The sequence below is a fragment of the Lemur catta genome, chromosome 1 (assembly GCF_020740605.2).
Source record: "Lemur catta isolate mLemCat1 chromosome 1, mLemCat1.pri, whole genome shotgun sequence".
In the NCBI taxonomy this organism is placed as follows: domain Eukaryota; kingdom Metazoa; phylum Chordata; class Mammalia; order Primates; family Lemuridae; genus Lemur; species Lemur catta.
Window position 1 is genome coordinate 42,674,873 of NC_059128.1, and position 22,103 is coordinate 42,696,975.

Consider the following 22,103-nt stretch of genomic DNA (forward strand, 5'->3'; position numbering starts at 1 on the left):
GGGACCCATGGCTAGGGAATAGCCAAGTGTCCTGCAGTTTCATGTGTAGCAGGAAGACCTTGTCTGCCTCACAACTTAGCGCATGCTGTTTCTTCCCCCTGGCAACACACACTCTGCAAGTGCCTCTTAACAGTTTTTCTTACACCTCAAGTTAAAACATGACCATACATTCTACAAAAAGCCTTATGATATGACGGTCAGCATAGTATTGCTAGTAATATACTTTGCGTTATTTTGGTTGGGTAACTTAGAGTCTGATTTGGAACCTAACTATTACTTATAAGGCTTTTCTGTGGTTAATGTGAATTCTAAGACTTACAAATGAACTTTGGGAATGTAATGATTGGGGTTCTCTTGGAATAATTAGGGTTCTTTAAAATTTTCAAAATGAGGATTCGTTCATTTATCAAATATTTGTTGCTTGCTCAGCACTGTGCTAGGTGCTAAAAATATAATGGGGATCAAAATAGACATTGCCCCTGTCTTCTTAGACAGAGTTTATGATCCATTAGGAAAGAAAGAGCCCCCCACCCAACCCTGCAAACAACAGACAAACAAAATGAATACAAATTTGATCAGTGTTACCACAGTGTAGAAAGTAATGGAGGGACACAGGACACTTGAGGACTCGTCTTAGGTAGGGTAGTGAAGAAAGGCTGCTCTGAGAATATGGAATTTAAGGTAAAATCTGGAAGGTGAGAGGGAATTAGGCATTCCGGGATTGGAATAGCATGTGCAAGGGCACTGAGGGAGGAAAGAGCTTGCTTATTAGATGATTTCTGAGAACTAAAAGAAGGCCATTGTGGCTGGAGCAAAGGAAGGGTAGCACAGGATAAATTTGGAGGAGTAGACAGGCCATATTGTGTGAAGCTTTGTAGGCCATGATAAAGGCATTTGGGTTTTATTTAAATGCGGCTGAAAGCTGTTGAAAAGGATTTTCAGCAGGGGAATGACATGAAAGTGTTGAATAGATCACTCTGGCTGTTGTGTGGCGAGAGCTGAATGGAATCAAGGAGACCACTGAAGAGGCTGTTGCAGGCAGTGGTCAGCGGAAGAGATGATGGTGGCCTGAAATAGGGTGGGTGCCAGAGGAGATTTTTGGAAGTGGAATTGACAGGGCTTTCAGATAAATGTAGGAAATGAGTAAAAGAGAAAACCTATGACTTTTAGATTCTTTGCTTGAGCAACTGGGTTGATGGTTCATGCTATTTAGTAATAGTAGGGATGGGAATAAACTGAGTTAAGTTTTAGATATATTAAGTTTGAGATATCCATGAGTCAGCCAGGAGGAGATGTAAGATAGGCAGCAGGATGTGTAAACTGGCACTCTGAGCAGAAGGTTGAGCTGGAGACACAAATTAAGAAAGTGATGGCAAGTAGGTGTCTTTTAAACTGGTGAGAATGGATGAGATACCTAGAGAGCCAGTGTGAGGAGAGAGGAGCATGGTTCATATAGGAGAGCAGCAGAGCATAGGTAGTGGGATCGGTTTTATTAATAGATAGGAAGAGATAGTTCTTTCATCTTAACACAGAGATCGGAGGCCCAAGTGTACAAGTTCAGAGAAGTTTGTAAATGTGGTGAGCATGAAGGTGAAATAATTCCAATCTGATGGCTTCTGTATTTATTTTCTGTGGTAGAATCTATGATTGTCTACTGAGGAGGAGGAGGAGCAGGATTCTCAGAAGTTTGACGAGGATTAGGAAGTTTGAAATACAGTGGTGAACAGAAGAAACATAGTAGGATTCCCCAGTGATACCTTGGGCCCTGTTGACCAGAAACTTTTAGTAATTGTTTCAGTGAAATTAAGAACATTGTGAAATGAAAGGGGTAAAGTCCTCTAAAAGTTTGACAGCTGAGTGACTAGGTGGTATAAGTAAATGGCATGAGCGAATAGTCTGAAAATCTTAATTTGGAAGGCAGGAAGACACTGGCCTGTGATGTTATCTGGTCTAGTCAGTCTGTGTGGTTTGCTCATGAGAGGGTTGGAACCAGCTGCTTAGTAGCTTTGTTACTAGCATGCTAGGATTTTAGTGTTCTTTACCGTCATTAAAGACAGGCTAAATTCTTAATTATGGTAATAATTATATTATCTCATTTGGGGCTCAAGAGGATCCTAAAACAAAAGGAAAGAGCAGAAAGTTTTACGATATTAGCAGAGTGCAAAAATATATATTTACCAGAAATAAGGCATGTCCCCAGTACAATGAAAAGTTGCCTAATCAAAGATTATCTACTGTAATATAAATTTTGCTTCTGGTTTATGGAAGTGTGAAAATGCTAAACAAATTTTTATTTCTTTCCTGAATGAATTCTTTTAAAATATGCAACTAGAAATTTTTGCCATCTATAAGTAACATCTTATCTCTTACTAATAAGATTTATTTAATTATTTTTAGATGTGGTTACTTAAGGTAAGAAAAAATAATTTGATCAACTTTCTGTTTAGCATTTTTCTTGACATTTCAAACAATTAAATTTTAACAATGAAAGCAAATAATTGCATTTTAGAAGCCCATATGAAAACAATCAAGCAGGAATTAATTGGTGAACCTCTTAGGAAAAGATTAAATAGTGTGTTTTTGAGAATGTATCCCTTTGTGCTCATATTTTCTAAAGTGTAAGCTAGCTGTAATTGCATAAAGAGGGGCATGATATTTTCTCCATAGCAAAAAGTTTTGAAATATTTTATTTCTTTGCTTTTTTTTTGTGACTCATGGAGTGGTGAATGCTGTGATACCAAAAGCTATCTGGTAGAATAAGCAATGTTTGTGTACTCAGCCTCCAGTGATGAAACTCCAAACCCCTTCTGTTCCTTAGTATACACAGATGGTACCTTTGTAAAATAAATATACGACCACTTCCTGAATCTGAATAGCATTCTCTACAATCAAGGGAGGAGATTTTCATTGATCCAGTTAATGTTTTAGCAGTTTGCAGTTTTAATGATATGAGTTTGACTGCCTATCAGGTACTGTTTATGTGCAACAGAGTACAGTGTGATTGGATCTGTTAAATAACGGAGGGACACAGGAATAATTCTTTCCAGAATCCTGGCAATGTGTTTTGAAGAATTAACATATTTTACTAAAATTTATTATAAAAGTAAGACCTTTGCTAGGTATATTAAACTGTAATCTAAGTAGTTCTTGACTTCTAAAGAATTACTAAACAAAGCTAAACTTATAAATAAATCATGAAACTCCTTCTTTTCTCCCCCAAAGAAGGAAAATAAACAATGAGTTCCTAACTTTTTACCCCTTAGTCTTTTTTTCTGGGAAAGGTTGTATTTGTGGTAGGTTGCTTCTGAAAATCTAAAATCAAAATTTTAAAAATACAGTATATCAAATAAAAAAAAGTTGCCCTATACCTGGAGGATAACTGAAAATTGTGACTTTGGAGAAATTGACTCTCAGAGCATGTTTTTGAGCATGATCCAGAGCCCAGATTAGAACATGGTGTGGGGAGTTACATGTATGGAAAGTTGTTCCAAAACATATACAGGGAATTTCAGTAGTTATTCCCTTATGTATCCTAATGCCTCACAAGAAAAATAAACCATTATTTTAGTGATCCAATAGCATTTTCTTTTTCTTCCCGTTGTATACATACCCATTTTCCTTTTAAAGTCATCATGTTTTTATGTTTCTACTCAGTCTTTAACAAGAAATATTTAAATGCATGTTGGTATCTGAAATCTATTCTGCACATAATTAGTTATACAAGTTACAGTAGCATAGACTGTTACAGTTGAACTTGCCACTGTAGAGATAAGCTGTGCCATAATACGTTAGATAGCTTAAGAGCTTTCAAGAGTTACTGCATTGAGATATAAAACTTTGCACACCACAGCCCCACACACAATTTGTGCAGTTAAGTGCTTTTTGATGTGCAGTTGGCTCTCATGCTTGCCCAGGTAAGTGCTTCTCAATTGTTGTATCATCATTTTTCTCAGGATTCTGACCAACATATAAAATTTGTTTTTGCTACTAATGAATAGTTTAGATGCATTCTTGTGCTACTCTGAGTTAGAGCCATTTGTGGAACTTGATGTGGAGATACTGTTAGTTTGAGATAAGATACTAACCAGATAATACAAACCCAGCACCAAAGAAAGATGAAATTTTCTAGAAACTGGGAATACACTGCTTTGCCTATTTAAGAGGGCACGATCAGGTCTCTACATAGTTTTCAAGTGACACTCAAATTAAAGAATGATAATGATTACAAATGTGTTTTAAGCATTATGGGATCATTCCAATCACTGTTTAATGCTGCAGTAGCTTTCCCTTAAAAAAAAAAAAAAAAACTAAAAATACTCCTTTGGCCCGCCATCCTCTTTCTGTCTACCTATCATCCATTATTCTGCTCCCTGTTATAGAGAAATATCCAGGAAAAGTTGTTTGTAATCTTATTTCTACTTCCTCACCACCCAACCATTGTAATCAAAATGCATTCGTCACTTCCCACTCTCACCGTAACTTCTCGCAAGGTCTCTTGGTTTCATTCTTGCACACCCGTATCACTGCAGTTCTTCAAGATTATCAGTCATGATTTTGAAACATAAATCATCCCCGCTTGGAAACCAATTTCCAGACCCACACTCCAGAGATTCTTATATATTTGGCTTAAGAGATGTCACCAAGATGGTGGAATAGGAAATACCAGCCTTCATCCTTTAGTCAAAAAATACAGACAGCGGTCCACAAACCAAGATAACCCTGGTATAGGGTGGGGCTAGGCATCAGTATTTTTAAAAAGCTACTCAGTTAATCCTAATGCCAGTCAGGCGGAAAACCTGCTCTAGTGGCTGCTTTCTTACTCATAATAAAATGTAAACAGCTTGCTATGACCTTCAGGCTCTCTGATGCCTTCTCCTACTGCTCTCTTCACCTCCTCCCCTAAGGTCGTGTTGGCCTCCTTCAGAGTTGCTGGAACTGTTTTGTTCATCGTTATATCTCTAGCACTGGAACAGTGCCTTCTTGTACATAGTACATGTTCAACAGCTATTTGTTGAATTAATGAATATTTTTAATAGCTACTGTTTGATGGTCTTATTCTGTAGTAGTGATTACTGTATATTTAGTGCTGACCTGGTTGGTAATGTGTTGAGTCTTCAAGAATGCTACCGAAAGTCTGCTATTTGAACATATATCACAAGTTCTTACAGTCCAACTTATCCATCTTCCAGCACTGTCTTCTACTTTGCTGTCAGAATGCTTGCTTTTCTGTTTTTGTCTCTTAGCATGAGCACTATTGATACTTATCATTTTTTCTGGTGTCCTGTTTCTGCTTTGATTTTGTATATTTCTTCTTTCCTGTTTTGTTACTTATACACTGTTTTCTCTGGATAAAAAAGACTTGTCTTACCAGCATTGACAGTAAGAGAGCTTCTTCTTCCCTTCTGTGGGTAAACAAACCACTCATAGGGTATTTGTTATATAATCTTTAGATCATATGCCCTTCTTGTCTATGTTTATTCTTGCTGAGTGTAGGTAGGCTGTTCCTTCGATGAAAACCATGGCAGAATTGATGGATAGGGTCAGGTTTTAAAGGGAAAGGTAGGCATCAGGGGGAGGTATGTGTTTCTGAGGTCAAAGTTTGAAGCCTGATGGAAAGTTGAGATTTTATTGCAACATTATCTGATTAAGTCCAAGATAACAATGCTTACAGCAGGGGTCTGCAAAGTTTTTATGCAAGAGTCCAGATAGTAGGTATGTTGGACTTTTGGCCCAAAAGGTCTCTCTATGCTGATGTTGTAGTGCAGAATCAGTCATAAACAACATGTGAACAGACAAGTTGTGACCATGTTCCATAAAACTTTATATATGGACACTGAAATTTGAATTTTATGTAAAATTATTTAAAATACTATTCTTTTGATCTTTTTCCCTGCAACCATGTAAAAATATAGTCATGAGCCACGTAACAATGTTGTGGTCAATGACAAGACCACATATACAATAGTAATTCATAAATTATAAGACCATAAAACCATATTTTTTACTGTCGTTTTTCTGTTTTAGATATGTTTAGATATACAAATACTTACCATTGTGTTCCAGTTGCCTACAGTGTTCAGTACAGTAGCATGCTGCACAGGTTTGTAGCCTAGGAGCAATAGGCCTAGATGTGTAGTGGGCTGTACCATCTGGGTTTGTGTGAGTACACTCTGATATTTGTACAATGATGAAATCGGCTAACAATGGCTTTCTTAGAATGTATGTATCCCCATCGTTAAGTGAGGAATGACTGTATAAAAACTGTTCATGGCTAGTGGCCATACAGAGACAGGCAGAAGGCAGGATCTGGTACCTGGGCCAGTCATAGTTTGCCAGCCCCAGCTTAACAGTACTGGTGTCCATTTGTGTAGTTTTGAGAAGTCTGATTCTTGACCAGTAAGTAGTTCTTTTCACACCTCACATTATAGAAACTGTCTTTAAATTTTGTGGTTGGTGGCAAATTGCCTCTTTATCAAAGTTTATCTGTGACTTCTGTCCCAAAGAGCTCCTTACCAGGTTGGTGTCTTTGCCTCTGTGTTTTAGCACCTATTGCTGGGCCGTTGTTTGAATCTGTCCTTTGTTATGTCTATATAGCATTGCTTCTGCCCTGCTACTACCAAAAAACAGCTGCTTTTTTTAAAGTAAGCATTTCTTTCAGGCTTGTAACAAATGACATCGAGGCCCCCTACATTTCACCTGCAGCTGTGGTGGACACATCCCCGACATGCTGACAGCTGCTTTTCCTCAAGCACGGGGATCTCTGAGCTTGTCCTGCCTGAGTGCAGGGCGGCCAGCCCATGGCTGGCAGCTGAGAAGTGTGAGGAATTTAAAATTTAATGGCCCCAGGAACAACCCTTAACCAAGGAAGTGGAGAGGTACCCCATCTTTCTCTTTCCTCAGTGGGACAGTTCTAAGGCATGTTCTGCTTTATACATGATTCCTTAGGAGGACTAAATTCCAGTTGCTCATGGCAGTTAATGAATCCTTAATTGACTTTTTTTTATCTTTCATCTCATTTTTACTGATCCTCTCAAGTGTGCTTCCTGGCATTCCCTTTCCTCAAAATAAGGCTACTTGCACCCAAGTTCTTACCTCAGGGTTGTCTTTTGCAGGACCCCAAATGATGTAAGTCAGCGCCTACGGTCTCAGATTGACTGTTACTACTGTCACAGCTCTTTCCCTCCCTTCCTCCCCCACTCAGATTATATGATGTAGCTTCCATAATTAATGGTTAACACTAGTACAGCAGAAGTGACTAGATAGAGATGTGGGGAAGAAAGTATCACAGGTTGAATCTCCCTCATCTGAAAGTTTGGAATGTTTGCATTATATTTACTAGCATCCCTAATCTGAAATCTTTGGATTTTGGAGCACTTCAGATTTCAGATTTTCAGATTAGGGAGCCTCAACCTGTAATTTACCTACCTGCCAATAATTCAGTTCAGTCCAGCCTTACTCTACTTGGTTACCAACATTCTTTGGAAGTATTCTTTTTCTGCCCTTGCTTCTCTATTCCCGAAAAGTAACAGGACCAATTACCTCATCGTATATGAAAAGGCCCCAACCTTCGTTGTCTTCTATGGTCTAGATCAGAATTTACTATTTCTAAAAGTTAGTTGGCAAATTCTGTAGTGGAGAGTAATTTAAGATGGAGGGTACCATACACAATAAGTATCACAATTAGGTGAGTAGTTGTAAAATAACAGTTACATGTATTTCTGCAGCCAAACTTCAAATACCTTAATTGGCTGGACTTTCCCAAAACAGAACAAATACAAAAATTTCAAAATGGCAGTATAATCACAAGTATCTATAATTCTCCTGTTAAAGTACTTGCTGATTAAAATATATTTTTTTACTGTCTGGGGAATTGAAAGTCTTTTCCTACTTTTTTTCTTCCATAAAGAGAATAAGTTCAATTATATCAAGTAAATTTCACCATTATAGAAGGTGTTGCAGAAGGTGTTTCTGGCATATAATCAATGTGGAAATTTGATTTTTTACTTAAAGGTAGACCAGTTGTGTGTATGTGTATTTTGTAAAGTTCCAGATTAATATATACTTTTTAATGTCTTAAAGCTGATAAACTCTTTTTAAAGCTATGGTTATATTAAAATGAGCTTTATATCAGAGGCGTGATGATAGTTTTAATTTTTATTTGCAAGAAAGTTACTCTCCAGGGTTGTTTTTTTCTTTTCCTGGAAGGCTTTGTCTGGCTGCTATTCTTTTTTTAGAAACATCACTTTCCCCTTTTTTGGCACTTAATAAGTTTAACATAAAATTGATCCAAAAAGTTTTTACTTTTTTGCTACTTTAAAAACTAGTTGGGTTGGTCCGAATGCAGTAGTGTTTACAATTAATTGATCACAACCAGTTACAGATTCCTTTGTTCCGTCTCCACTCCCACTGCTTCACTTGACCAGCTGTGGAAAAAAAAAAACTAGTTGGAGTTGGATTTTATTGCTTTAAGTTTACTGTTATGATCTGCCTTATCTGGAGGTGGACAAATATTGTGTAGATTACATTCAATTTAATTACATAAAGTTAACAGATATTAATGTTTTCTATTATACTTACACCAAAATACATTCAGGGAAAACAGTTGGACTGTGTGACTTTATAAGTTACTTTGAGGGAAATGTATTTGGGAAAGCATGTGTGTGTGGTTGGGACATAGTTTGTTTTTAGAGCTTTCTCTTAGATTATGGAGTATTGCTCATGGGTGTTTTCTTTTCTGTAATTCTCTTCTCCTAGGATATTGTTTTTGTTCACTTTGGTTCCCAGCTTATTTTTCACCACCCCTGTCCACCTTAGCACATTTCTGCAACCTCATAAACCACAGCCTTTTCACCCACTTTATTATCGGAATATTATTATTGTCCATTCCTCAAGGCTGAGCTCCAAACCTACCAACTCCACTCCTTTATTAATGTTTCCTATTCTGGCCCCAGGGCTCTATTTGTTTTCTGATAACAGAGATTACTCTCTCCATGTGTCCCAATTTGTGCCCGACTTAAGCAATATTAGTTACCCTGTGTTTTTTGCCTCAGCTACCTTTTATATTGGCTTTTTAGGGCAAAGAGTATGTTTTCTCAGCTGTTAGTATTTCTTTTGTACCTGTCACATAACAGGAACTTAGTACTTGTTTGTATTAAATACTCAGTTATTTAGTTTTCTACTTTTAATTTCTCTCAAAGTTATCTTGTTGATTTTTAAATGTTTTATTTATTTGTTTTTTATAGATGTAAAAAAAGATTGGTCTGACCATGCTCTCTGGTGGGAAAAGAAGAGAACCTGGCTTCTTAAGACACATTGGACCTTGGATAAGTATGGTATTCAGGCAGATGCTAAGCTTCAGTTCACCCCCCAGCACAAACTGCTCCGCCTGCAACTTCCCAACATGAAATATGTGAAGGTGAAAGTGAATTTCTCTGATAGAGTCTTCAAAGCTGTTTCTGACATCTGTAAGACTTTTAGTAAGTATTAGATAAATTCTTCAGTAAAATATGAGTTATGTGATATGCATATAACTGATGACTGACATTTAGCTATTCCAAGGAGTTTGGGATTGAGGTGAACTATCTATTATGTACGTGTGTGAAATTTCTACTGTATTATTTAAGGTTTTTAAACCTGTATTATTTAAGGTTTAATGGGTTAAGGTGGAGCAGGAGGAATCTAATAGAGATTCTTTCCTTACTAGGATTATATTATATATTTATTATTATGTAATACTTTATTCTGATGACTTTTTTTGTGGGGTGGGGAAGGGAAAAGACATTTTCAGAGGAACATGGCTTTTCCAGTGTTTCCTTCACATAAGTCACTATTTGATTTTAGCTATTCAGGAAGATTGTGTCACTTCCTTCATTGAAGGCCTGACACAGCTCCTAAGGAAATGACTATGAGTGTTGTCTTCCTTAACCAGTCTACAGTTTGAACACTCTTGTAGTAATTCTATTTATGCTGTCTGAAATGAGATGTGGATTACTTTTGGCTGACCCAGTTATGTCATATGACAGGAAATATTCAGCCATCAGAGAAAATGTGAACTATTGTCATTACCACTGGTGCCCAACTTTTGTATTTGTTCCTTGAATAAAAATTCTTGGGTAAAGTTACATTTAATGACTTTTCATACTTTAATTCCAAGTAGAAAAACTACATCTTTTTATGCATTTTTTTTTTTTTTTTTTGAGACAGTGTCTCACTCTGTTGCCCAGGCCAGAGTGCAATGGTATCATCATAGCTCCTTGCAGCCTCCAACTCCTGGGCTCAAGTGATCCTCCTGCCTCAGCCTCCTGAGTAGCTGGGACTACAGGCATGTGCTACACACCCAGCTAATTTTTAAAAATTTTTTGTAGAGACAGAGTCTCAACATTGCCTAGGCTGGTCTCAAACTCCAGCCCTCAAATGATCCTCCTGCCTTGGCCTCCCAAAGTGCTAGGATTACAGACATGAACCACCATGCCCAGCCATATGTTGTATTTTTAAGTTACACTAGTAATTTATGATTATAAAATTACACTAGTAATTTATGATTATAGTCTGTTGGGAAAGAATCAAGCAATACAGACATACTTAATAGGTTCCCCCTTCCCATAAGTAACTATTGTTGATAGTTTGATGATTTTCCATGGATTAATTTTATCCATGTAGATTGGATTTTTGTTTTTTATAAATAGGAGTATTTTATATGTATTTTTGTTTTACTCAGCAATGTCTTAGAAATTTTTTTCATGTGTTATGTATACACTTTATTCTTTTAAACTATTTCACAGTAATTCAGAGTATAGATGTAATATTTATACCCAGTCACTTCTTGACCTTTTGGCTAAGGTAAGTGCAATTTATACCCACATTTCGCTATTAATGGACATAATTAGGTTGCTTCACTATTAGAGCAAATGCAACATTTTCAAATGTTTTAAATATTGTTGAAAACATTTGAAAAATTTTTAGTTGGTATAGCTACTGGAGCGTCCAGACTTCCTTGCTTGTGTCAGCACTCACACTCACTGCTAGAGCCTGGGGCAAGTACTGCTTCTGTACACTGTCTCAAGCTCTAGCCAGGGACGGTGTGGAGGGGCTGGAGCTGCTTACCCCTTAATCCAGGGTCCCTCCTGTTCCTTATATTTCTAGACTTTGAGCTTGGAGGAGTCTCTGGATTCTCATTCATTTCTAATGTATAGTTCGGGTTATGTCTTCTTTTAATCAATCCAATGCCAAACTTTCTTCTGTCTTTCAAAAATCACTTATTTTTTACCCTGTTACTGTATTTTTTCTAGCAATGTTATGGATATTTATCTTCCCTCTCCCACTCTCCAGTTTTTATTTTTTGCTGTCATTTGAAGATATTTGGGGTGTATCCCTAAAATACTCTGCATGAGGAAAAAAAGATATTTGGGGTGTAGGAGAGGAGATACAGGCAGATGCACCTTACCATTTTGATCTTATACCTCTGGAATTAATATTTTTTTATTTTAATGGGGTTTTTCAGAAAAAATTAAAACGTGAAAAGTACAAAGAATACCTAATTCCCATTATCTAGAACTAATAGCTGTTGGTATTTTGTCATTTTTCCAAATTTTGTTTAAGTCAAAGTAATACCGGTAAAGTTCTTGAGTCTCGTTCTTCTAAGTTCCTTTCACAAAGCAACTATTGTCATGAATTTAGTGTTTATCCCTCCGGTACCATTAAAATCCATACACATGCATGGCTGCATTATCTCTATCCATATATATGTGTATATATATATATATCCATAAATGATATATGTTATTGCCATTGCTGTGTGGGTATTTTCTTACACAATTTTGTATGTGTGTGCAAGAATTTCTCGAGTATCCACCTAGAAGTAGAAAGGAGAATTACTTTGTTTTAAGTGTACACCTAATTCATTTCAGAGTACTGTTCAATTGCTCTAAGTGGTTGCACCAGTTTATGTTCCAGCCACCAATATATGAAAACCCATTGCATCAGATTCTAGCACTTGAATAATGTCTGTTTTTATTATTTGTTTCTCTGAGTGAAAAAGACAGTATTTCTTTTTAGTTCATGAAGTTAAATATGTTTGCCTATTTATATCATTTGTCCATTTTTGAAAAATTCATAAACTTTAGTTTTTAGAGCAGTTTGTAGGTTCACAGCAAAATTGAGCAAAGCTGCAGAGTTCCCACATAGTCCCTGCCCTCACACACAACCTCCCCCACTATCAAAATTCTGCAGTAGTGTGGTGTGTTTTTTATAATTATTGAACCTACATTGATATGTCATTATTACCCAAAGTCCATAGTCTACATTAGGGTTCACTCTTGGTGTTGTAGGAAAAATACTAATATATACTGATATGCATCTACTATCATAGTATTGTAGAGAATAATTTGTACTAAAAATCCTCGCTGCTCTGCCTGTTCATTCTTCCCTCTTCATAATCCCTGACACCCACTAATTCTTACACCCTCTAAATAGTTTTGCCCTTTCCAGAATGTTATATAATTGGAATCATACAGTATGTAGCTTTTTTAGATTGATTTCATTCACTTAGTAATATGCACTTAAATTTCCTCCTTGTCCTTTCATTGCTTGATAGCCCATTTCTTTTTAGTGCTGAACAGTGTTCTATTGTCTGAATGTACCACAGATTATTTATCCACTCATTTACCAAAGGACATCTTGGTTGCTTCCAAGTTTTAAATAAAGCTGCTATAGACAGCTGTGTACAGGCTTTTATGTGGTCAGTTTTCAGTTCATTTGGTCCATTTGTCCATTTTTCTTTTGTTTTATCTTTTACTGATTTCTAGTTCTTTATAAATTCTAATTATTTGAAAGTAATATGTGTTATAAATAATTTCTCTCAGTCTGTTTATTGTTTTTAACCTTTGTTCATAATTGATTTTATTCCTTTTTTTAATTTAAAAGAACATTTGTTTTGTTCATTCAGAATTTATATACCAAAATTCCATGTTGCATGGCTCTGTTTCTCTGTTCTCTCCTCCTTTCTGTTGATACATTTGTATGTTCTTACATGGATACCACACTGTTTGAATTTCTGTAGCTTTATAATAAATCTCTATATCTGCTGGGGCAAGTACCCCATCCTTGTTGTTTTTCAAAATTGTCTGGGTTGTTTTTGGAATTTTATGTTTCCATTTGAAATTTGGAAGAGATTGTTAATTTCTAGGAAAATTTCCATAGTGATTGATTGGAAATGCATTGAATATATACATTAACATGGAGAGATTTTATGTGGAATCTTTCCATCTCTGAATAAAATCTGTTTGTTCCTGTAATCTTTTATGTCCTTAAATAACATTTTATTTTGTCTAGAAAGATATTACACTTTTTAAAAAAGGCTTGTTCCTAGGTGCTTTATACCTTTTCTAATTGGGTACCGCTATTAAGAATGCTATTGATTTTTTTTTCTTATAACCTGTTACGTAATGCCTTGCTGAATTCCTTTATAAATTCTAATGATTTAACTCTTGATTCTCTTGGATTTTCTATGTAAGTGATTATATTCCTTGTAAATATTAACTTTTCTCTCTTCCTTTTCTATTTTTTGTATGTCTGATTTCTGTATCTTGTCTTACTGTGTTGGATTAGACCTCTAGTACAGTATTGAATAATAGCAGTAATGATGACTATTGCTGTGTTGTCCTGACTTGGATGGAAATGCTTTTAACATTTTACACTGAGTTTAATATTTGTTGTTGTGTTTGTGGGACGGTTCTTTGTTTAGTTTCGTTTTAATTATTAATGGCTTTAACTCATGAACACGTGTGAAATTTTAATCAAATGGAGCTCAGGAAGCGACTCACCCAAAATCATACAGAGAGATACAAGAACTAACCAAGTGCCCTAAGATAGAGCTTTATGCTGTACTCCCCTTTCCATTGGCCACGTGTTGTCATCAAATCTTGTAGATTTTTCTTCCTACAAAATGTTTTATGCATTAATCCCTCATTCCACATTGTACTGTATAGAATGAGGTTAGATGTTGAGAGGATTTTCAAGTTATTACATTAACATTACTTATTCCACCTTCCTAAATACACTTGTGGTGTGTGTTGGTCTTTTATTGCTACTGCTACTACTTTTGGCTGCCTAGCATCTGAACTTCTGGCCCTATGTTTTAGAAATTTCAAACCTTATGAGTTGTGGTATGAGATGAAGCCCATCTCCCTGTACAGAAACCAAAAAGTTCAGATAATTGTTTCCCAGCCCCCCTCACAGATAGGGTGCAGGCAGTTGGGTCTAGGTCACGTGCACATCAGAAAATTCTCCTAGAACTTTGAGTCAGGAGCTAGTGACTCAAATAAGCCAGGACAACAAACAGCCCATTCCAGTGGCATAAGTGGCAGCAACATCCAACTTCTAAGGACAGAGTAGCCATAGTCCAGTGAGAGTACTTATCCATGCACTGGGTATATTGGCCCATTTACCCTGGGGTCTCTAATAATGTTAAAATTTTCAATTTTTTTTTTTTTTTTTTTTTTTGAGACAGAGTCTCACTCTGTTGCCTGGAGTAGAGTGCCATGGCATTAGCCTAGCTCACAGCAACCTCAAACTCCTGGGCTCAAGCAATCCTACTGCCTCAGCCTCCCGAGTAGCTGGGACTGCAGGTATGCACCACTATGCTCGGCTAATTTTTTCTATATATTTTTAGTTGTCCAGATAATTTCTTTCTATTTTTTCTAGTAGAGACAAGGTCTCGCTCTTGCTCAGGCTGGTCTCAAACTCCTGAGCTCAAAGGATCCACCTGCCTCGGCCCCCCGGAGTGCTAGGATTATAGGAGTGAGCCATCGCGCCCGGCCAAAATTTTCACTTTCAAAGTTTGAAATTTAGATTATAAGAAAGTGCTGTGTGATAAGTATGCCTATATTATCATCCCATTTATGTCGATACATCTGCATAGAGATACATTGGAGGAGTTTCACTGGAATGTTGACAGAGGTTATCTCAGTGGTAAAAGTTAAAGTATGCTCTTTTTATTCCCTATTCTTTTCTTATACTTTTGGAATCTTTTGTGTTGTTACTGTTCTTAACAATCTAATGTGTAATATTTGTATAAACAGGAAAAGAAAGCTATTTTCCATTTGGAGAACAAAACCGCTTTTAGCTTTTGATGCTTTTGTTTACCTCTAGAGCATAAACTTCTTAAAGTAAGAGCCATGTGTTTCCACGTTTGTATTGTCAGCATAGGGCATGCATGGCCTTAGAGAACATTAATTAAATGAATAAGAGGGAAAAAAGATTGAATAAGTGATTGAATAATGAGGATCAGTTAATCATACTACTGGGATTATATGGAAAGCAGTGATCTCTTACAAGATGTTTGGGGGTATTCTGCTTCGTTGGGTGGTTAAAATTATATTTCCTCTCAACAGTCTTAACAGTTAAGGGTCTATAAGCTATCAGTATTAATGGGTATAAACTGACGTTATGTTTTGATAGGTTGTGAGACCGCAAGTCTTGCTTGCAGAAAAGAGAGAGTCTTAATGAATGATAATTTTATTTGCAGATATATTAAAGAATGCTCCAGGAACTAAAGCACTTGATTATGAAATTGTCTAAAACAAAAGGGATTGGGCTTTATAGACTGTACCAAGGACACAGTACAGAAATCTAAGAGGCGCAAAAAAATTTAGACAATCACAGAGTTTGGTGAGAGTCCAAATAAGTTTGTTGGGTTTTTGTTTGTTTGTTTGTTTGTTTGTTTGTTTGCTTTTAAGAGACAGAGGCTTCCTCTGTTGCCCAGGCTGGAGAGCAGTGATGTGATCATTGGTCACCGCAACCTCGAGCGCCTGGCCTTAAGTGATCCTGCCTCAGCCTCCCCGGTAGCTGGGACCACAGGCTCAAACCACTGTGCCCAGCTAATTTTTAAATTTTTTTTTTTTTTTTTTAATAAAAATTTTTTGAGACAGAGTCTTGCTTTGTTGCCCAGGCTAGAGTGAGTGCTGTGGCGTCAGCCTGGCTCACAGCAACCGCAAACTCCTGGGCTCAAGCAATCCTTCTGCTTCAGCCTCCCGAGTAGCTGGGACTACAGGCATGTGCCACCATGCCCGGCTAATATTTTCTATATATTTTTAGTTGTCCAGCTAATTTCTTTCTATTTTTAGTAGAGACGGGGTCTCGCTCTTGCTCAGGCTGGTCTCGAACTTCTGACCTCGAGCGATCCTCCCGCCTTGGCCTCCCAGAGTGCTAGAATTACAGGCATGAGCCACCGCACCCGGCCTAAATTTTGTGTAGATGGCATCTTGCTATGTTGCCCACGCTGGTTTCAAACTCCTGGACTGAAGCAACCCTCCTGCCTTGGCCTCCCAAAGTATTGGGATTACAGGCATGAGCCACTGTACCTGGTCCCAAGTAAGTTTTTGACATGTGGGAATAGATAGATGTCTTTGTTGGCCTCACAACAGGAAAGTGGGTGAGAGCAGGCTCTGTGCTGCAGTCTGCTTAGCATCATGGAGAATTTAGGGGTAGGGTGGGGGTTGATAATCACAGAGCAGGGGTCCTAAGATGGAGTCCCCAATTGTAGGAAACCAGGAAGAAATTAGTGCATCAAGATCCAATTAAACAGTTATGAAGTTGAGGTTTGGTTATAGAAATAAAGAAGAAAATAGCTAATTGGCCTTAAATAATATTTTAATATATATTTAATAATAATTTAGCACTGTTCTTATTGCTATAAAATATTCCTTGGAAATACCATAAAATTTTTGTGTGTATATTAGGAAAGAGGCAGGGGTATTTGATTTGCAAAGCAGTTAAATCAGGTTGGCAAAACTGGTTCACTGCCTACTTTGTGTATAGCTCATGAACTATAAAAGTTAGACTTTTACATTTTTTAATGATTGAAAAAAATAAAAAGAATATTTTGTGACATGTGAAAATTACAGAAATTCAAATTACCATGACTGTAGGTAAAGTTGTACTGGAACACAGCCACACTCATTTGCCTAGATGTTGTCTGTGGTTGCTTTTGCATTACAACAGCAAAGTTGAGTAGACCTGGAAATCCTAAAATACATACTATCTGGACCTTTACAGATAAAGTTTGCCCATCTCTGAATTAAATTATTTAGAGACACTACTCTAGTAGTTTATTTTCTTTTCACTACCGGAAACTGAACACTGAAGTGACAGTGTGTAACTTTTCCCAGAACAAATTGAGTTTATTTCCTGTTAATTATTTTAGGTGACTTAATATTCAACCCAAGTAATGGAATATTTTCCTCGTGTTAAAATGAATTCACTTAAGTATTGGTAACCATGATTTAATTAATTTAACTCCCTTGTGTCTACTCCTGTGGCTCTTGTTTACTTACTATAAGAACAGCAGAATTAAAACTAAGAAAGATGAGGACATTTCCATTGCTACCAAAATACATTGTTACCTAAGATTACCAATTAATGTGAAGGGTATGCCAACCACTAAAAAGGACAGTGACGCAAGGCCAGCCTAACACTGTTTTTACATAAAGGGAAATATCTGCTTTTGCTGAACACTGATAACCTTTCCAGGTTTTTTATATGGTAAAAATTATATTTCTTTTTTAATTTAACTCTTAAGAAAATGATTAAATGAAGTTTTAGTTGGATTTTCCTTTTCTCTTTTGAAAGAAACACTGTTGGCAAAGAATGCAAAATTCTTTTGTGTAACATGTATTCCAGCACACACAGGCTTTGCAAATGAAGAACCTTTATTAAGAGTAAATGGAAATTTTTCTCCCAAAGTCTGACAACTAATATAGAGCTATTATAAAAGAATACATTCTGTGTTCAGAGCTTGTTAGCCTTCTGTATTATCATTATCATGTAATTTGGGTCTTTCTGCATTAGACATATGCTAACTCATTGCCATTTTTTTTCTTCTACCCTTGTGAGGAAGAATCTGTACTTGGTAGGGATGGAGAAGCACACAGTACTAGTGAACAGAATTCAGATTAAATGAAGCTCTACTGTATTTAAAAAAGCTTTTTTTTAAGATTATAAAAGTAATTTGACTTAGGTAAATTAAGCTATATATAAGAACTCTAATACAAAAAGTTTGTTTTTGTGATAACAATATTGATTTTTTTTTTTAAATAAAGATGAAAAGGAAATGAAGAATCACTTAAACTAGTTTTTTGTGTCTTCGTCCTTTCTCTGTTTGTACCCTCAGGGAGAGATTATACTTTCCCTTATTTCTGAAAATTCTGCTTTATATTACTTTATTCCCAAACTATTTATCTCCATATATTTTGTCTATTACCAGTTAAGAGTGTTTTTGCTACAAGTAACAGACATCCAAATTTAAATTAGGGCCCCCTTTTTCACATAACAAGAAGTTACATGAGAAAACTAAAAGTGGTTGCTGAAACTGGGTTATTTGTTGTGTCTCCAAGGACAGGCTCTTTCCATCTCTCAGTTCCCCACCCTCAACATATTGGATGGGCCTCGTGTTTGTTAAATACCTTCTAGAGTTCCAGGTATGTATAGGTTAAGTATCACTAATCCAAAATTCTAAATGCTCCAGAATCTGAAATTCTTTGAGCTCCAACATGGTGCTCAGTGGAAATATTAATTGGAACATTTTGGATTTTCAGATTAGGGATGCTCAACCTGTAGCTACATCCAGGAGGTAGAGTATCTGCTGGGCTCTCTTCTCATAACTGCGTCCAATTAGTGAAGCAGAAACGTCCCACAAGCTCCCCTCACCATCTTATTGGATCATATGGCTACCTTTAGCTACCAAAGAGACGGGAAAAACATGAATATTTAACTTTTCCAGTTTCCTTATACTAGAAGCAAGCAAGAGGGTTGAGAAATGGCTGGTGAGTTAGCCCATCAGCGGGTCTGCCACATGCCCCTTTCTTAAGCATGTAGTCAGTAAACTGAGCAAAAAACTCAAAGTTTAAAAAAATAAAAAATGAAATTTTGATTAAGAAGAGTACCTAAGGGCTTACGTAGGTGGTGGCTTTTAATTTTACTTATTAGTCAGTTTTATTAAGGTATAATTTAAGGTAAAATAATCTTAATGGGTAAAATTCAGTGCGTTTTGACAAATGTACCACCAGAATGATACAGGACAGTTCCATCACCCCAAAAAGTTCCCTTGTGTCCCTCTGCTGGCAATCCTTTTTACCCTTTTGACCCTTAGGAGCCACTGCTCTGCATTCTATCACTGTTCTTTTGCCTTTTTGGAAATGTCATAAATGGAATCCTACAGTATGTGGTCTTTTCTGTAAGACTTCTTCCACTTAGCATAGTACTTCTGACCTTCATCCATGTTATTGTGTTTATCACTTCTTATTACTAGTAGTATTCTGTTGTATGCATATACTATAATTTGTTTATCAATTCACCAGTTGAAGGAAATTTGTTTTTTTTTTTTTTCCAGTTTTTGGCTGTTACAAATAAAGCATCTATGACCATTCACTTACAGGTTTTGTGGGAACAGTAGTGTTGCCTTTTTTTCTGCTCACCACTCTGATTACTTGGAATCAATTGGATACCTTTGATTCTTGCTTTCAACCTTTATTAGGGTAGATCCAGAGACACTGTTAGCCTTAGGGCTAATTTAGCCTCACTACTAAATTGATAGTCTTCTAGGGATTTTCCTCAATACCCTGTGTATGTGCTCTCCCTGCTGGGAACATTAACTGTTTCAGCCATCCCCACTCCACCCCCCCAACCCCAGGGTTGCACAGATAAGGATTCAGCCGGCCTCCAGGGAACACCTCTGCAGACCTCCAGAGCTCTCTCTCTCTGGCTTTCCCTTCTTTCCTGATCTCTGACCCACACATTCCAGCCATCTTGGCTTCCCTGAAAGCCATCTCGCATCTCTCACTCAGTTCAACAAGACCTGGCTCCCCCCATGCCTCTAGGAAGTAAGCTAGTGCACGCAGAGGGCTCATCCTGTTTGTGTCGCTTCTTGTTGCCCAATGTCTGAAAACCTTTCTTTTCCTTTATTTCTTATTGTTTAAATGAAGCAGGAGGGTAAATCAAGTCCCTGTGTACTTCATCTTAGTTGAGACCCTCCATTCTCAATTTATCCGAGATTTTCTTCTAGCCTTGTACCTTTGTTAGAAAGCCATCCTTTGCTCATTGAAGCATTACTTATAATAAAAAAACCATTTCTTGATCTGAAATTTCAAATTGAACATGTTCAAAATTGAGCTTGTAGTCTTCCTTTCCAAATCTGTTCTCCCTCCTACCCCCTTCCTTCCTCTCTCCTTCCCTCCTCTCTCCTGGCACATGAGTCTCCATATCAGTAAAAGGCTCCACCATCCCAGATACAAATACCAGAAACGTAGGAATCATCCTTAGCACCACTGTCTTTCTCACCTACACGTCTCATTTGTTACCTAGAAACGTTAATTTTGCCTCCAAGATGTATCTTGAATCTTTTCACATCTCTCCATCCCCACTACCTCTGCTGCTTTGATAGTCCACACCACCACCTCTCCCCTAGATTATTCCAGCAGCTTCCAAAGTAGTCTCCTTTATCCATTCTTGTTCTTTGCAATGTATTCTTTACACAGTAAGCAGAAAGATTTTTGAAATAATTTTTTAATGAAAGCAATAGATGCACAATTAAAGTAAAAAAGTCTTATAACACAAAACCACATTTGTGTGCCCTATTTCTCCCCAGCCCATAATTATATTCCCTGCCATTTTCTACTCTTTTAGTGTTTCTGACATTTATTTTCATAAATCTGAATATATGCTTATTGTTATTTGATTTATCAATTTTAGATATAAGTTGACATCTTTTTGCTCAACCTTTTCTTTTCCTCATTATAACTATTATAACTTTTGACTAAATCATTGTCATTGTTTACCATTACATTTTTACTTATTGAGCCAAAATGTATATTTTTATCTTTCCTGTATCATAGGGCTTTTTGTTTACCATTTGCTTCATTTGCAGCATGTACTTGTTACTGATTCTTCTGCTTTCTATTCTCTATAATTTTCAACATGATCAAATACATTATCAGATTATAATCAGTCTCCTTCCTACTTCTTTCTGTTTTTTCTTCCTAGACACTCTCTAAAGTCCCTCCATCCTCCTCCTGTCTGGAGTGGATATTTTCTAGGCCAAGGCACATAGTCATAGCCCCAGGACATACCTACACCATTGTCCAAGAATAATGTCTTCTCTTCTATTGCATCTGATCCTTGACTTTTCCTGAGTTTGATTTGCTCCCTTATTTTGGTGGAATATATTCTCCATCAGTGTAGTAAGAAAAAGGTGAATGGGATGTAAATTTTTGAGATATTATATTTGAAAATGTTTAATCTGCCCTTTGATAGAATTGTTGGATCAAAAATCATTTTTCCCTCAAAATTTGGAAGTTAATGTCCTTAGCTTCCAGTGTTGTTATTTATAGCCCTGATATTGTTCTTAATTTTTATTTTTGCCCTTCCTTTGTGGACTTTTTCTCTCTGGAAACTTAGGATCTTTTCTTCTTCCTGCCATTTTGAAATTTTGTAGTAGTGTGCCCTAGTTGAGGTTTTATTTTCATTCACTGTGGAGACTTCTGACCAGTGGATAGTTCTTGTAATTTATGTGGAATTTTTTCATATTGTTGCCTTGATAATTTCCTCCCCTTTGTTTTCTCTGTTTTCTCTGTTACTATTAGTCAGACATTGTTTTTGGATTGATCCTGTTACCTGACTGTTGTATATCTCTTCTATTGGAGTTTTTAAATTGTGGCTCTCAAATTTTAATGTTCAGTGTTTTATATTTTTATAAATATAAAATTTGGATGTTTGTTTCACAGGTATTCATGAAGACATTTAAGATTTGTGGACATTATTTAAGTTATACTTTAACAGAATAGTGAAAACAAATGGAAAGGACCTTCTCTCTACCATTGTTAATATCCAAGATCTCCTCATCTCTGATTGTTCTTTATAGTATCCTGTTCATCTCTTATAGATGTTAATGTCTTACCTTTGTCAGCATTTTAATTAAGGATATTTTGTCCTCTGTACTATGCACTATATTCCTTAAGTAGTTTTTTTTTTTCTTTTTGTTTGGTGTCCTTCATGCTAGAAGCTCTGGTGGTGTTACATTGTTGCCATAACAAATTACTGTAAATTTAGTAGCC

The 22,103-nt window shown here is 36.6% G+C and overlaps 1 protein-coding gene across 2 annotated transcripts in view; it reads left to right on the plus strand.

Annotated features, from left to right (window-relative positions):
• FERMT2 (FERM domain containing kindlin 2) overlaps positions 1-22,103 on the plus strand; it is a 73,544-nt gene that overhangs the window by 17,276 nt on the left and 34,165 nt on the right. For both annotated transcript variants that reach the window (XM_045567003.1, XM_045567008.1), the window contains exon 3: positions 9,243-9,476. In XM_045567003.1, coding sequence (XP_045422959.1) covers positions 9,243-9,476 — 234 coding nt within the window. The remainder of the gene's footprint in view (positions 1-9,242; positions 9,477-22,103) is intronic.